This window comes from Podarcis erhardii (assembly GCF_964252035.2).
Source record: "Podarcis erhardii genome assembly, chromosome: 14".
Taxonomy (NCBI): domain Eukaryota; kingdom Metazoa; phylum Chordata; class Lepidosauria; order Squamata; family Lacertidae; genus Podarcis; species Podarcis erhardii.
In genome coordinates this window covers 2370789-2386294 of record NC_138503.1, presented here as the reverse complement: position 1 = coordinate 2386294, position 15506 = coordinate 2370789, and the positions used below count along the sequence as shown (strand labels likewise).

Genomic DNA, 15506 nt, shown 5'->3' with positions numbered 1-15506 from the left:
AATTGTAATACTCTTTTCGTTGTGATGCATGTTTTGAATCGTGATTCGATATTTTAAAAGAAGGAAACGTCTGAAATTACAGAAGGCAGCATCTTGTAAAAAAAGAATGATGAGCAGTAAAGTATGAGACGCTTGAACTCTGCTGGAAATCTGGGAGGGAGAGACACTGATCAAGGCAATAAAAGGTGGTTTTTTTGAGTCTGCTGGAGGCAGTGGAGATGAATGAGGGAAGGGGAATGTGGGGATTAAATTTATTGAGATCTCCAATTGTTCTAGGATCCTTTAGAAGCCATCAGTGGCTATGATGGGGAGACGCAGGAGGCTCCAGAGTACCACACTGCAGAAATGTTTCAGCTGGCCCTGCTAGCCAAGCTTTCAGCAGCTGGATTGGAACTTTTATCATTGCTTCTAAACCAGGAAGAAAATGCATTAATAACTAAAATAAGAAGAAATAAGCAGGGCCTTTTCCAAAGATTGCTGAGTGGGTTGTCTGTTTGTTTGCTATTAATCACTCATCTGGTTGTTAACCAGCTTCCCACCAGGGCTCTAATAGTTTTTGAGGGGACAGTTTCTTACCTGCTGAATTGAAGCTTGGCTGAGCTAAATCTCTCTTTGGATTTTCTGTACATCTGTTAAGATCTGATTAGATCTGATTCAGGGGATGGCTTCTGATGCTTTCTGACATAATGGAGGCAGCTCCCACATTAGCAGAGATCGTTTGTGGAGCATAAACAAGGATGATTTGAGTGTAATGATCCTTGCAAGCTCCCTCCCGCCGGCCCTGATACCCGGCTCTCGCTCCAAGAGGCAGGAGGCACTGAGTGCAAAGCACTTTGCTTATCAGTACCCCTCCAACGTAGCCATTATGGGCAGAGGTTCTTTTGTTTATCAGGATGAATCGGATCTAATTTACAGGTGTGTGCTGGACTAATGGAACAAGATAAACTGATAAATGATAAATTAGCCACTGAGCAGCAACATTTTGTACTGGAGAGAAGATTTTCTTCGTAACAAAGTGTGGTATGTTGGGGGGGGGGAGAGCCTTTACCCTTTCTTTATATATACCATGTTTGCTGCTTTAACGGTTCGGCAACCACCTCAAGTGCTAATGGATTGACACAAGGCAAGAGGAAATTAACAAGAACAAGATAATAATTATGGATTTTTATGAAAACAGAACTGTGTGAGAATGTTGATATGATTTAAAGCACCGATCTTCCACTGAATCGCAGTTAGGACTATGGTCTTTGAAGATCTACCATAGCTCTGGCAGGACGCCAGATCATTAGCGACTGAGTGTTGGATGAGAAAGATAAGTTGAAGACCTGCCTGGGGCTATGGCAGGATGCCAGTCTTCCTTGTGGTCTTTGACAAACAAAGACGGTGAATGATGCAGCTGAAATTATAGCCCTTGAGAGCAGAGCAGAGAGAAAGCGAAAAAGAGGAATCATAGAATCATAGAATCATAGAGTTGGAAGAGACCACAAGGGCCGTCGAGTCCAACCCCCTGCCAAGCAGGAAACACCATCAGAGCACTCCTGACATATGGTTGTCAAGCCTCTGCTTAAAGACCTCCAAAGAAGGAGACTCCACCACACTCCTTGGCAGCAAATTCCACTGTCAAACAGCTCTTACTGTCAGGAAGTTCTTCCTAATGTTTAGGTGGAATCTTCTTGGTTGCCCTCCTCTGGACACGTTCCAGTTTGTCAGTGTCCTTCTTGAACTGTGGTGCCCAGAACTGGACACAGTACTCCAGGTGAGGTCTGACCAGAGCAGAATACAGTGGCACTATTACTTCCCTTGATCTAGATGCTATAGTCCTATTGATGCAGCCTATTGATGCAGCAGAGATGCTGTGTTTGACTGGATTACCACACAAAGAATGAAGAAACAAAACATCACACAGGAAATTTATAGGATACAAACTCCTCTTGGAGAAATAAAATTAATTAAATATGCAATCATGAACGGAAGTCAAGAAATCAGTGGCTGTTAAACAAAGAAGCAAGATCAGAACTGTTGTAATTGGATGAATCAAGATTATGGAAGCAGGAAGAAATAAGAATTTAGCACCCTGAAATCCAGCACATGGGAAGTCACCTAAAATGGTTTAATTTGGTATTTGAATAATCGGCTTTTTAAATTGTATTGTAATTTGGTATTGTGACAATGTGGCTTTTATTGAATTATTGCAAGTGAATCTCTCTCTCTCTGATTCAGGGGGTAAGATTGCATAGTCCCAGAACAACAAGAAAAGCTCTTGGACCAGCATACTGGTACATACTAACCATCAAAATATGGGTCAAGCAAAAGTGGTGGTTGAGCCCAAATTCAGGTTCTGAAGAATTGCTGAAGCAGCTTTCACAAATGCTGCTCCCCATCTGGGACCATGAAAGTGTGACACCTCTTGGTGTGAAACACAAAGCAGTATTTGTGCAAGCTGGCTTCAGCTATTCTCTGGAATTTAAAAGGTTGGGATTCCTCATGAAAAGGAACCATGACACATTGAGCTGTGATAAATATTCTTAGCTGGCACCTTTTGAGAACAATTTTCTCTGTTTTTCATTCTTAATTGTGAACTTGGACCCCTCACTAAGATGGCTTGTTTGATGAAAACATCCTCATATTTAGATGCCACCTATCTGACTGGATTGCCCTGGCCACTCTAGGTGGCTCACAACAGAATATTAAAAACACAATAAAACATTAAACATTAAAAACTTCCTCATACACGGCTGCCTTCAGATGTCTTCTAAAAGCCAGATAGTTGTTTATTTCCTTGACATCTGACAGGAGGGAGTTCCACAGGGAGGGCGCCACTACCGAGAAAGCCCTGGTTCCCTGTAACCTGGTTCCCTGTAACCTCACTTCTCGCAGGGAGGGAACCGCCAGAAGGCCCTCGGAGCTGGACCCCGGAGCTGAACTATGGGGGTGGAGATGCTCCTTCAGGTATGCAGGGATGAGGCACTAAAGTAACCATTTTTAAAAAAATTTAGCTATATTAAAAGCCCAGAAAGACATCTCAAACATAAATGCAGCAGCATAAAGCCTCAGAGAATCAGCTGGGTGTGATACCAAGACCCTGACATGTCTCAGAAAAGTTAAACAAGATTGGACCAGCCAAGCTTCCACGGGAAGGGAGTCTCACAGTTGTGGTGCTACCACAACTACCACATAGCAGTGGATCCAAGGGTTGGGACATGCACACATGGGAGTTTTTTCAACAAACCTCGAATCAAGGAAGCTGGGCACAAACCATGTGATTGAACTTTTCTTTTCTTTTGACCTTTAGGAGTTTCTACTGTAGAGGGAAAAAACTACTAAAATTTGAGGAGGCTACCGCTCATAAAAAAGGGAAAGTATGCTAAGCAAATCAATTCTTTATTGGAACATTAAAATCTTCTGGCAGAGGAAAAATTGCCTTACATTTCAAAACTCAGTCTCTCAAAAATGTTAGACAAGGGATTTCTTAACAGAATTCTGGTTAGCTTGGGACCCTCCACTCTGTGTAAGTGGTATGTTTCTCACCCAGATTTAAGTCAGAAGAGAACTGGATCGCCAAGATTCCTGTTGTACATAGCACTGATTGCATAATGCCAGTGTGATCAGGGAAACGCCTCACTCCATCCTTGGAGCAGCTTTAAAAATTGTTTTTTGAGGCACTAACATGTTGTTTTCTTATTTTAAAAGATCTTGAAATAAGATGGGAGGGTTGAATGCAAACTGATTGAGTAGCATCCAATTTGTTTCAAATGTATCTCTACCATTTATACTTTGATTGTGAAAGAACGCTGGGATTACCTGGCGTGAGAAAAATCAATGGATACTCTTATTTTGATGTTGTGTTTGCAAACAGCCGGTACTTGCCTGGCTTCTTTGTGGGATGCCAAGATAGTAAAACTGGTATAGAAATGCTATAGGTGTAACACCACCAGCCACCAGGTCTGCTACTGCCCCTCGTCCTTCGTGCTTAACTAAGGCAGTCTTGTCTTGCCCTGGAAATCTTTCTGTTCTAGGAAGGAAGAATGTGCTGTCATTTTAACTGTCTGATCTCAAATGTAGTGTTTTATTCTAAGCCATTTTAAATTTGGTTTGTAGTGCTACAAATGCCCACTTAATTGAAAAGGGATTAATTGGTGGTCTACTGCCATATTTTGCCATAAGGCAGGATCTTCTAGATCAATAGCATCTTCCAGTCAGAATCCTTCTGTTGCTGGCTCCCCCTCCTAATAAGTCTAATATTAACAATAATAATTCTTATTGACTGATGTGAGTTTTTGTTCTTTTTTTGTATTTCATTGTATTTCACAGGTCATTTTGAAGGCTATGGAGTGGCGTTTAAAAGTTACAGCGTGCTCTAGGAGTTAAAGTGTTGTTGGGAAACCAGGGTTCGAATCCTCACTCAGCCATGAAGTCCACTAGGTGGCCAATCATAGTCTCTCAGCCTAACCTACCTCACAGGATTGTTGTAATAATAATAATAATTATTATTATTTATTTATACCCCGCCCATCTGACTGGGCTTCCCCAGCCGGGTGGCTTCCAAAAAAATATTAAAATACTGTAATACATCAAACCTTAAAAGCTTCCCTAAACAGGAATGCCTTCAGATGTCTTCTAAAAGTCTGGTAGTTGTTGTTCTCTTTGACATCTGGTGGGAGGGTGTTCCACAGGGAGGGCACCACCACCGAGAAGGCCCTCTGCCTGGTTCCCTGTAACTTGGCTTCTTGCAGTGGGGGAACTGCCAGAAGGCCCTTGGTGCTGGACCTCAGTGTCCGGGTAGAACGATGGGGGTGGAGACGCTCCTTCAGATATACTGGACCGAGGCCGTTTAGGGCTTTAAAGGTCAGCACCAACACTTTGAATTGTGCTCGGAAACGTACTGGGAGCCAATGTAGGTCTTTTAAGACCAGTGTTATGTGGTCTTGGCGGCCACTCCCAGTCACCAGTCTAGCTGCCGCCTTCTGGATTAGTTGTAGTTTCCGGGTCACCTTCAAAGGTAGCCCAATGTAGAGCGCATTGCAGTAGTCCAAGTGGGAGATAATCAGAGCATGCACCACTCTGGCGATGCAGTCCATGGGCAAATAGGGTCTCAACTTGCTTACCAGATGGAGTTAGTAGACAGCTGCCCTGGAAACAGAATTGACTGCAGTAATCTAACCTTGAGGTTACCAGAGTGTAGAGAACAGTAGTTAGGCTCTCCCTGTCCAGATAGGGATGTAGATGGGCCACCAGCCAAAGCTGATGGAAGGCACTCTGGGCCACTGAGGCCACCTGAGCCTTGAGCGACAGCAAAGGATCCAGGAGGACCCCCAGGCTATGAATCTGCTCCTTCAGAGGAAACGTAACCCCATCAAGAGCAGGCGACCTCCCACCCATCTGGTCTAGGGAACCCCCCACCAACAGAGCCTCAGTCTTATCTGGATTGGGCTTCTGTTTCTTGGCTCTCATCCAGTCCACTACCAAGACTGGTCCAGCACTTCCACTGCCTCACCTGCAGATGTCAAGGAGAAATAGAGCTGAGTGTCATCAGCGTACTGCTGACAACGTACTCCAAACCTCCGGATAACCCCACCCAGCGGTTTCATGGAGATGTTAAACAACATTGGGGATAGGATTGAGCCCTGCAGAACCCCACCTTGAAGGTTCAACAGGGCTGAAAAGCACTCCCCAAGTAACACCCTCTGGGAACGACCATCCAAGTAGGACTGGAACCACTGCAAAGTGGTGCCCCCCCCCCCAGTTCAGAGAGTCGCTCCAGATACCATGGTCGATGGTACTGAAAGCTGCTGAGAGGTCAAGAAGAATTAACATGGACATGTTTCCCTTGTCTGTCTCTCGATAGAAGTCATCATACAGGGCGACCAAAGCAGTTTCTGTGACAAAACCAGGCCAAACCCCAATTGAAATGGATTCAGAAAATCAGTTTCTTCCAAAAGTGTGTGGATCTGGTCTGCAACCACCCGCTCCAGAACCTTGCCCAGGAAAGGGAGATTAGCAACTGGCCAGTAGTTAGTTTTTCTGAATCCAGGCAAGGTTTCTTAAGGAGTGGTTTTAGCACTGCCTCCTTCAAACGGGTGGGGACTACCCCCTCTTGTAAAGAGGCATTGATCACCTCCCTGACCCAGCCAGCTGTTCCCTCCCTGCTGGTTTTTATCAGCCAAGAGGGGCAAGGGTCTAGAGTGCAAGTGGTCGCTCTGACTGATCCAAGCACCTTGGCCACATCCTTGAGCCTTACCAACTGAAACTCATCCAGCACAACAGGACTAGACTGTGCTCTGGACACCCCATGAGATTCATCTGCTATAACAGCAGAGTCAAGGTCTTGGTGGATGCAAGTGATCTTATCCTCAAAATGCCTTGCAAATGAGTCACAGCGAGCTACTCTTGGTTCTCCCACCTCCTTTGGGCCAGCCTGTAAAAGGCCTGGAAAAGCTCTGCCAGATAATAATAATAATAATAATAATAATAATAATAATAATAATAATAATTTTTTATTTATACCCCGCCCTCCCCAGCCAAGGCCGGGCTCAGAGCGGCTTACAAGCAATAATAAAAATGATTACAAACTTAAAAACAAAAATAAAATACAACATTAAAATAATGGAACATTAAAATATTAAAATGTAGCCTCATCGCAGGAGGAGAAGGAAAAGAAAAAGAAAAGGGGGGGGGGAGAGAGGGAGGGAGGGAATCAAATTGGCTCCAAGCCAAAGGCCAGGCAGAACAACTCTGTCTTACAGGCCCTGCGGAAAGAAATCAGATCCTGCAGGGCCCTGGTCTCATGAGGCAGAGCGTTCCACCAGGCCGGGGCCAGAGTTGAAAATGACATAATGAGGATGCAATGGAGGCAGCAAAGTAGGCTTTCTTTGGGAGTATATTTATTTTTATAACTGAAATTTTACCCAACAATGACAATTGCATTCTACTTCAAATGTGCAAATCTTTTTTGATTTATTTCCAAACCTTTACATAATTACCATTACTTTGAACAGGATATGCCTTTACTTACTTACTTACTTACTTACTAACTAACTTTTTCACTGACAGGGAGGCAGTGATGCTCACCTGAGTTATATAGATGGCTGCTGAGCCTTTTCTTCCACTGAGATATTTGCTTCTTCCACATTTCACATCATCAAGGATTCCTTTCTGCTACTGAACTATGTATCAGGTTTTTTTGTTTATTTATTGCATCTATATCCCACCTTTCCCTCCAAGGATCTCCAGGTTCTTCCCAACCTCATTTAATCCTCACAGCAACCCTGTGAAGTAGGTTAGGTTGAGAGCCAGTGACTGGCCCAAGGTCACCCAGGGAGCTTCATGGCCAAGTGGTGATTTGAATGCAGGTCCTAGGCTGACACTCTAACCACTACACCACATTGGTTCTGAACTGAAAGAAATTTCATTGGACTGAAAGTGGTGGCCAGTAGTCATTTGGGCCTGCAGGTTCAGGAAGCAGGATGCAGGGCAGGTGTCAAGCTCTGGTGTTCCTGGATCACCATTATCGTATTTTTCGCTCTATAGGACACACTTTCTCCCCTCCAAAAATTAAGGGGAAATGTGTGTGCGTCCTATGGAGTGAATGCAGGCTCCTTGGCTTCAGCAACAGCAACGCGAAGCCTGGAGAGCGAGAGGGGTCGGTGCGCACCGACCCCTCTCGCTCTCCAGGCTTCAGGGATAGCCGCCTGAAGCCTTCGGAGCAAGACTCTCCCGGTTTCAGCAAAAGGAACCTGAAGCCTCTGGAGTGCAGCAGGAACTTGCGCTGTGCTCGGAAGGCTTCAGGCAGCTATCCCCAAGCCTTTGGAGCGCAGGTTAGCATGCTCCTGGGACATCCAGTCGTGGTCTTTGCATGTTGTTTTGCTAGGCCATCTCTGTTGGCTGGGGGAAGTGACAGATCTGGACCAACAAGTATCTCCCACCTGTGAACCTAATTTACTAGGCGTGGTGATGGATTACAATCCCACCAGCAATAAGGAGATAACGGACTGCATTTGCATGAGGACGGGCAGGGAAATGTGCAAATATTTTAAAAACTAAAACAACCCACTTAGAATCTTTCCCAACATGAAATAAGGTCTGAGTTAAAAAGAAAGAGCATGAGCTTCTGACCTTATTGTGATGGGCTGTTCTGACTAGGGCTGATGGGAGCTGTAATTCAAAACTTCTGGCGGGCAGCAGGTTGGAGAAGAGGCTGAATGAGGAAGCGAAGGCTGGGTGTATGTGGAGCTGGAGGACAGAGCTGCCCTCTGGTGCTGTAAAAGATGTGGCTCTGTCACCGGTGTTGAAGAAAGATGCAGTTGCCTGCTTGGTCCCTTTCAGGTGGCTAGGGATCTATTCTTTCATCTTAGATAGCAAAATGTCTTGGGTTGCTTTATATTGGTTGTTGCTGTTTAGTCGTTCAGTCGTGTCCGACTCTTCGTGACCCCCTGGATCAGAGCACGCCAGGCACTCCTGTCTTCCACTGCCTCCTGCAGTTTGGTCAAACTCATGCTGGTAGCTTCGAGAACACTGTCCAACCATCTTGTCCTCTGTCATCCCCTTCTCCTTGTGCCCTCCATCTTTCCCAACATCAGGGTCTTTTCCAGGAAGTCTTCTCTTCTCATCAGGGTCTTTTCCAGGAAGTCTTCTTCTTCTCATGAAGTATTGGAGCCTCAGCTTCAGGATCCGTCCTTCCAGTGAGCACTCAGGGCTGATTTCCTTAAGAATGGATCGGTTTGATCTTCTTGCAGTCCATGGGACTCTCAAGAGTCTCCTCCAGCACCATAATTGTTGCTTTATATAGAGACTTTTAAAAAAGAGAAATGAAAGTTTGGAATCTGAGCTAGGGGAGGTGGCTAATGGGAAACATCCCATTGCCAAAAGTGACCCCCATTCATTGCCCCTATTTCCAGAGTGGTTCCAGAGTGGCCAATCAGATCCTCGTCACGGGTTGGGCTAGTTGGGTCTTCCCAATTCTGCAGCTGTGATTTTATGATTCTTGGCCTTGTGGCTCTTTGAGGGAATGGGAGAGGGAAGTGTCTCCTAACAACTCACAGCACCCTTAACAAACTACAGGTCCCAGAATTCTTTGAGGGAAGCTTTGACAGTTTAAAAAAAATGTATCCTGTTGCTTTAAATGTATGGTGTGAACGTGGCCTTAATCTGGTTTCTGGTGATCATGGTGGTTCTCATTGCTTCCAGCTGGTTACACCTCCTCTGAGCATTGGAAAATAAATAAACTAAACTGCAGGACAAAAGTGGTTCTTAGAGGAAAGATATCAGCAGCCTTGCATTTTATCAGCGAGATAGTCCTCCACTTCAGATAAGTCCAGTAAACCTGAAAGCCTCAGGAGATGTTGAATGTCATGACATTCTCCTCTTTAAACATGTGATATGTTAAACAGAAGCTTGCCTTCTAATGATTGCTTCAAAGCTAATGCCCCACTTTAAAATTTGCCTGAGTTGATGTACTGTTTTTAAAAACTTTAAAAAAAAATCTTTTTATTCATTTAAGCAAGAACATGCACATAAAATAACACAAAGGCACAAGAAAAAGCTAAGAGAATGAACTGAATGAAAATGAAAACACACACACGAAATATAAAGTGGGTTGTTTCAGCCACATTCTCTGGGAAAAAAATTACTATTAGTGCTGTGATGTAGTTAACATTTTAAAAAATTGTTTTATATATAATTATCAGGATATTGTCCTCAAGGCGTTATGATCAACTCACTTAAAGCTGATAAATGACTCGTAGCATATTTCACAGGAGGCAATTGGAAATTGCTATCATCATTAATATATAAAATAAATGTTTGCCAGGTATTTAAAAATAAATATGTTTTGTTCATCCTGTAGCATACTATTACGAAAGCCAGGCGCCACTCTCAGCCAAGCGGTAGCAAGATTCCAGGGGGTTCCAGGCTAGGATTTGTGCTCCTTTAGAGAATTAAAGACGCACCTTTGTTTTCAGATGCTTTTCTGACAAAGGAAATGTGGCTTTCACCTATTTCTGCAACAAAACTTAGTGGGTTTTGTTGAGATTCTCCCCCAAAGTGACAGGTTTAATCTGTTCCAGCCAATTGTTCTGTTCCTAACTGCTTCTGCCAATTCCTAAAGCACCCAGTCGTCCCCCCCCCCAATTTGGTATCATCTGAAATGTAAACAACATTTTTGGAAGCACATTCATCTTAATTGTTGAAATTCTCCCCCAAAGTGACAAGTTTAATCTGTTCCAAACTTCCAAATCTTTTTAATCTCTTTCCATATCTTATTATAGTTATCATTAAATAAATTGATGTTTTTTGCTGAAACCCAAATTCCTAGGTATTCTGTTTTTTCCGTTAGCATCAAACCAGACTTTGTTTGTAATTCCTGCTTTTCTTGGTCCCACATATTTTTTTACCAACAATTTCGTTTTGCTTTTGTTCAATTTAAATCCTGACATCTGACCGAATTCATACATTCTTTCCAGAGTTTTTGGTACGCTTTCTAATGGATTTTCTGTTGTTATAATAAGAACGTTCCCAAAGGCTTTTAACTTAAAGGATTTATTTCCTAGTGTAATTCCTTTTATTTCTGAGTCCATTCTTATTGTCACCAGTGATTCCAGAACCGTGGTAAACAATAATGGAGAGAGTGGGCAACCTTGTCTGGTTCATTTCCTTATTTTGAAGCTCTCTGATAATTCATTATTTATAATCAATTTAGCTTTTTGGTTCTTATAAATTGCCTTATTCCCCTTCTGAATATTTCCCCTAACACCATTGATTCTATAGTTCTTTCCATAAATTTCCATAAAACAATGTCAAATGCTTTTTCAGCATCTAAAAACATCAATGCTGCTTGCTTGCCGGGTCTCATCTCTAAATAGTCTAGAATATCGATCACCATTCTCACGTTGTTGCTCATTTGTTTACCCAGTAGAGACCTGGCTTGGTCTTCATTTATTGGTCTTTCAATATTTTCTTTAAGCTGTTTGCCACCACATCTGCAAAGTGTTTATAATCATTGTACAAGAGTGATATAGGTCTATAGTTTTTGATTGATGTCAAACCCGTTCCCTTGTTTGGGATCAACGTTATGAATGCTTCTTGCCATGACTCTGGAGAGATGGCAACATTCGCTCTCCTGGGGCAGGTGCTGGACCCAAGAGCCTAGGCTAAAACCCCCTTCTTCTGCAAATCTTCTGGCCACCTACCTGATTCCTTGCAGTGGGAAGCTACCAGCCATTTTGATCCCCACAGTACCCTGGAATACCCAACACAGAGTTACTCACAAGCACCTTGAACAAGGCCAGATGGTGGATGGCTTCCCATAGGCAGCTGCTTCCACCAGCAAAGCTGGGGGCAGCTAAAATGGTACCCTCCAGATGTTGCCAGACTACAGTTTCCATCGGACACAGCCCACATGTGCAGCAGTTGGGGATGATGGGACTTCCAGAAACCTCTGTGGTGCACCACTTTGAGTTGAGCCAATGACCTGGGGGGAGTGAGCAGGGCTGGCAACCTCAGGACATCCTGCTAGGATGCTAGGACATCCCCTTAACCTGGACTTCTCCTTGAAACTATCGATAAATTCATGCTTGTTTTCAATTGTTGCTGAGCTAACCTGTTCTTGTTCACACCCTGCCCCTCTTGTCTTCAGAGGCAGAAATAAAAGCCCCATTGGACCTGGGAAGTATGGCTATGGAAAAGTGCCCTATATCCTACCTCTGCAGACTGACACGGGGCAGGAGCCCAACAAGCCACGCAGGCAGCGGCAGTCAACCCGGAATGCAGCCAGCCAGCAATGGGCCGCAGCGGTTCAGAGCCCTTTTGCTCACCCTTTTAACCCTTTGCCTCGCCATGGAAACTTATACCAAGAGGACTCCAGGCCCCCACCCAGGACTCAGGTTTCAAGTGACTCTGTTTACCCCCAGGCTGGGCCCCACTTGCAAGCCTTTCCAGCATCTCAGAGTTTGTTCCATGGCACAGAGCTGGTCTCTCATGTTCCTGTTGCTCACAGGGCAGTTCAAAGCCAGACTCCCACTCAGAGGACCTCGGCCATCGTGTGCACTGGAGCCTATAAGCAGCACAAACTCTGCAACACAAATGTAAGTGGTGCTCCCTTTGCTTTTGCTTTTAGGATCTTTGCGGGATTCATTGGACTGTTAAGAGCTACTGAAAGAATGTAGTAATTGCTTGGCTGGGTGAGAACCACCCACATAATTTCATTACAAAAGTTGGGTGCCACCCCCGCTCTCTGCTGAGCTGCAGCAAGATTCCAGGGAGGTCCAGGCACTCACCCAGGGACTGTGTGCCTTTGAGAATCAAGACATGGCAGGGGCTGTTGAAGCTTTAGGAAATATGATTTATTCGCCTGAATTTGGATGGAGAGAGTCCGGATCTTACAACATGGTCATCTCAAGAAGGGCTTGTTCCGCACAGCAGGGCAGCCCTGGAGACCAAGGCATCTCTCCCAGCCAGTCAAGATCCTTCTTGAGAGTGAGAGTGGGATGCTGGACTCGATGGGCCATTGGCCTCATCCAGCAGGGCTCTTCCTAGATTCTTCTGGTTTCTGCCCCACCAATACAATTGATCAGACTTTGCCAGCCTGACACACTCCAGATGTTTTGGACCACAACTCCCATCAGCCCTAGGCAGCTTGGCTCTGCTCCCTGTGGCTGATGGGAGCTGTAGTTCAGGACTTTTGGAGGGCATCAGGATGGTGAAGCCGGCCCTAGAGGAACTTCCCAAAAGCCAAATCAGAAAGCTAGGAAAATGAGCAAGCTTTTGATGCTGGGAAATCTATAGTGTTTCTCCATATAGTACATGACCTCCCAGTTCATACAATTGGGCAGTAATTTAATTTATTAGCTGTAATGTTTTGAGGCCCCCCGCTGGCATCCAGAGAACACTAAGTTTTTTTCTTTTATTTGGAACATTCCATGAGGTTAATATAATTTATCAAGGGGAAAGAACTGTTATTTGGAATCCTAGTGTTGGGTCGTTTCCCCCTATGGATTCTGCTTGGGGCAGTTAATTAATAACAAATTAAGTCAATCTGCTTTGGTCCATTAGGTCATTTCCTCGTCGTTACATTTTTATTGTTTTTTCATTTAAGGCAGAACTTGCTTTCTTGTGACTGACACTTTGGTGCATGTGAAGTTTGAGCTTACATTTTTCAGCTTGTGTGATTAATAATAAATAGAGACTGGTGGTTGGTTAAGAAAGTCTTATTTTGTAGTGTTTTTGATCAAGTGCTTGAAGTTGTGCTAGGTGTTGTACAATTTACAAAGAAAAACCAGGGCAAGTAAGTCATTGCTGATTGCTTAGAACCTACAAACATGACACGATAGGATTTGAAACGAGAAGGGAAGAGGATAATTAAAACAAACAAAACTTTTTTATATATAAAAAAGTCGCTAACTTAGAGGGAAAGTGTTGAGGCTTGCCAGAGGTAAAGATGGGTCTCAAGAGGGGAAGCAGTTCCTTCTCTGTAATGAGCAGTGTAAGTGCACTTGCGCAGCACCCAAGACTCGTGCGGGGCTTTCTCAGGCTTGTGTGGGAAGAGCCCTGCTGGGTCCACTTAATCCACTCTCCTGTTTATACAACGGTGGCTAGTCGGATGCTTCTGGAAGGCCTAGAAGCAGAATGTGAAGACATCTAGAGCAGAGATGGAGAACCTGGGGCTCTGCTGGACCCAGCCAGCATGGCCAGTCATCAGTGTTGTGATTCCTGCATTGCAGGGGGTTGGACTAGATGACTCTCAGGGTCCCTTCCAGCTCTGTTATTCTATGATTCTGTGGGAGTTGCAGAGCTAGTAAGTAAGTAAGTAATTTTATTTACGGCCATAGGCCCATACAGGTAAAAACGACACATAAATAACAACTTGTGCACGTGGGGGAAACAGCCGCTAAAACACCACTATAACAATAAAATACTATTTGCAGAGTTATATAAAACTATGCCTGATGTGGACAAAGTGGATCTCTCATAATACTAAAACGCAGGGGCATCCAGTGAAGGTCCAGGACAGAAGGTGGGCTGCAGTGGGTGGAACAGGGCTGCATCTGCCCTAATGGAACAGTCTCCTCTGCAAGGTCTGTCCTCCTAATTTGCCTGGTTCCCTTTTAAAGCCATCTCAGCTAACATAAGCCGTCATCTGTGCTGGGGAAAGAAATGGGAGCCTTGGGTTCACTGTGTGGCCAGCAGTCAGATATACAGCTTGGAATATGTTCATGGGAGTGAAGCGTCCTGGAACTCACTGCCAGATGAAGAACTTGAACTCAGTTTCCTGTTCCTGCCAGACTCTTTAATGCACAGAATGCTGCGATGAGATGTAGTGGTTAGAGTAGTGGCACTAGGACCTGGGAGACCACCATTTAAATCCCCACTCACTGGGGGGCCTAGGGTCAGTTGCTGCCTCTCAGCCCAACCTACCCCACAGGGTTGTTGTGGTATTAAGTGAGGAGGGGTAGAGCCATGTATATGACCTTGAGGTCCTTGGAGGGAAAGGTGGGATATAAATGCAATTCATATCTTTAAAAATCAGTATTATTATCATTAATAACAATATTATATTATAATAATAAATCATAGAATCATAGAGTTGGAAGAGACCACAAGGGCCATCGAGTCCAACCCCCTGCCAAGCAGGAAACACCATCAGAGCACTCCTGACATATGGTTGTCAAGCCTCTGCTTAAAGACCTCCAAAGAAGGAGACTCCACCACACTCCTTGGCAGCAAATTGCACTGTCAAACAGCTCTTACTGTCAGGAAGTTCTTCCTAATGTTTAGGTGGAATCTTCTTTCTTGTAGTTTGGAACCATTGCTCCGTGTCCGCTTCTCTGGAGCAGCAGAAAACAACCTTTCTTCCTCCTCTATGTGACATCCTTTTATATATTTGAACATGGCTATCATATCACCCCTTAACCTCCTCTTCTCCAGGCTAAACATGCCCAGCTCCCTTAGCCCTTCCTCATAAGGCATCGTTTCCAGGCCTTCGACCATTTTGGTTGCCCTCCTCTGGACACGTTCCAGTTTGTCCGTGTCCTTGAACTGTGGTGCCCAGAACTGGACACAGTACTCCAGGTGAGGTCTGACCAGAGCAGAATACAGTGGCACTATTGCTTCCCTTGATCTAGATGCTATACTCCTATTGATGCAGCCCAGAATTGCATTGGCTTTTTTAGCTGCCGCGTCACACTGTTGGCTCATGTCAAGTTTGTGGTCAACCAAGACTCCTAAATAGATCTGAGTGATCCATAGGCAAGGCAAGGCAAGGCAAGGGATAAAGGCAGAATGAGTGAATTGCATAGCTAAGTATGAGATAAGATGTTGATCTATCTATTTCATTTAATGATCCCAAGGTTTACCGGCCATGGGCTGGATCACTCCCACAGAGATTGTCCGTGGGCTGGACTGGCACAGCGCGATGCTGGAAATCGTGTCTGCTCATGTCTGCAGCGCCGAAAATCGCACCTGCGCAGAAGCGATTTCTGGCATTTGGACATGCGCAGTTGCGATTTCTGGTATCT

The 15506-nt window shown here is 44.6% G+C and overlaps 1 protein-coding gene across 2 annotated transcripts in view; it reads left to right on the top strand.

Moving 5' to 3' along the window:
* THSD4 (thrombospondin type 1 domain containing 4) overlaps positions 1 to 15506 on the top strand; it is a 449507-nt gene that overhangs the window by 67889 nt on the left and 366112 nt on the right. For both annotated transcript variants that reach the window (XR_014150837.1, XM_081838819.1), the window contains exon 4: positions 11630 to 12077. Coding sequence is in view for 1 of the 2 variants with exons in the window: in XM_081838819.1 (XP_081694945.1) it covers positions 11630 to 12077 (448 nt within the window). In the remaining variant the exon portion in view is untranslated. The remainder of the gene's footprint in view (positions 1 to 11629; positions 12078 to 15506) is intronic.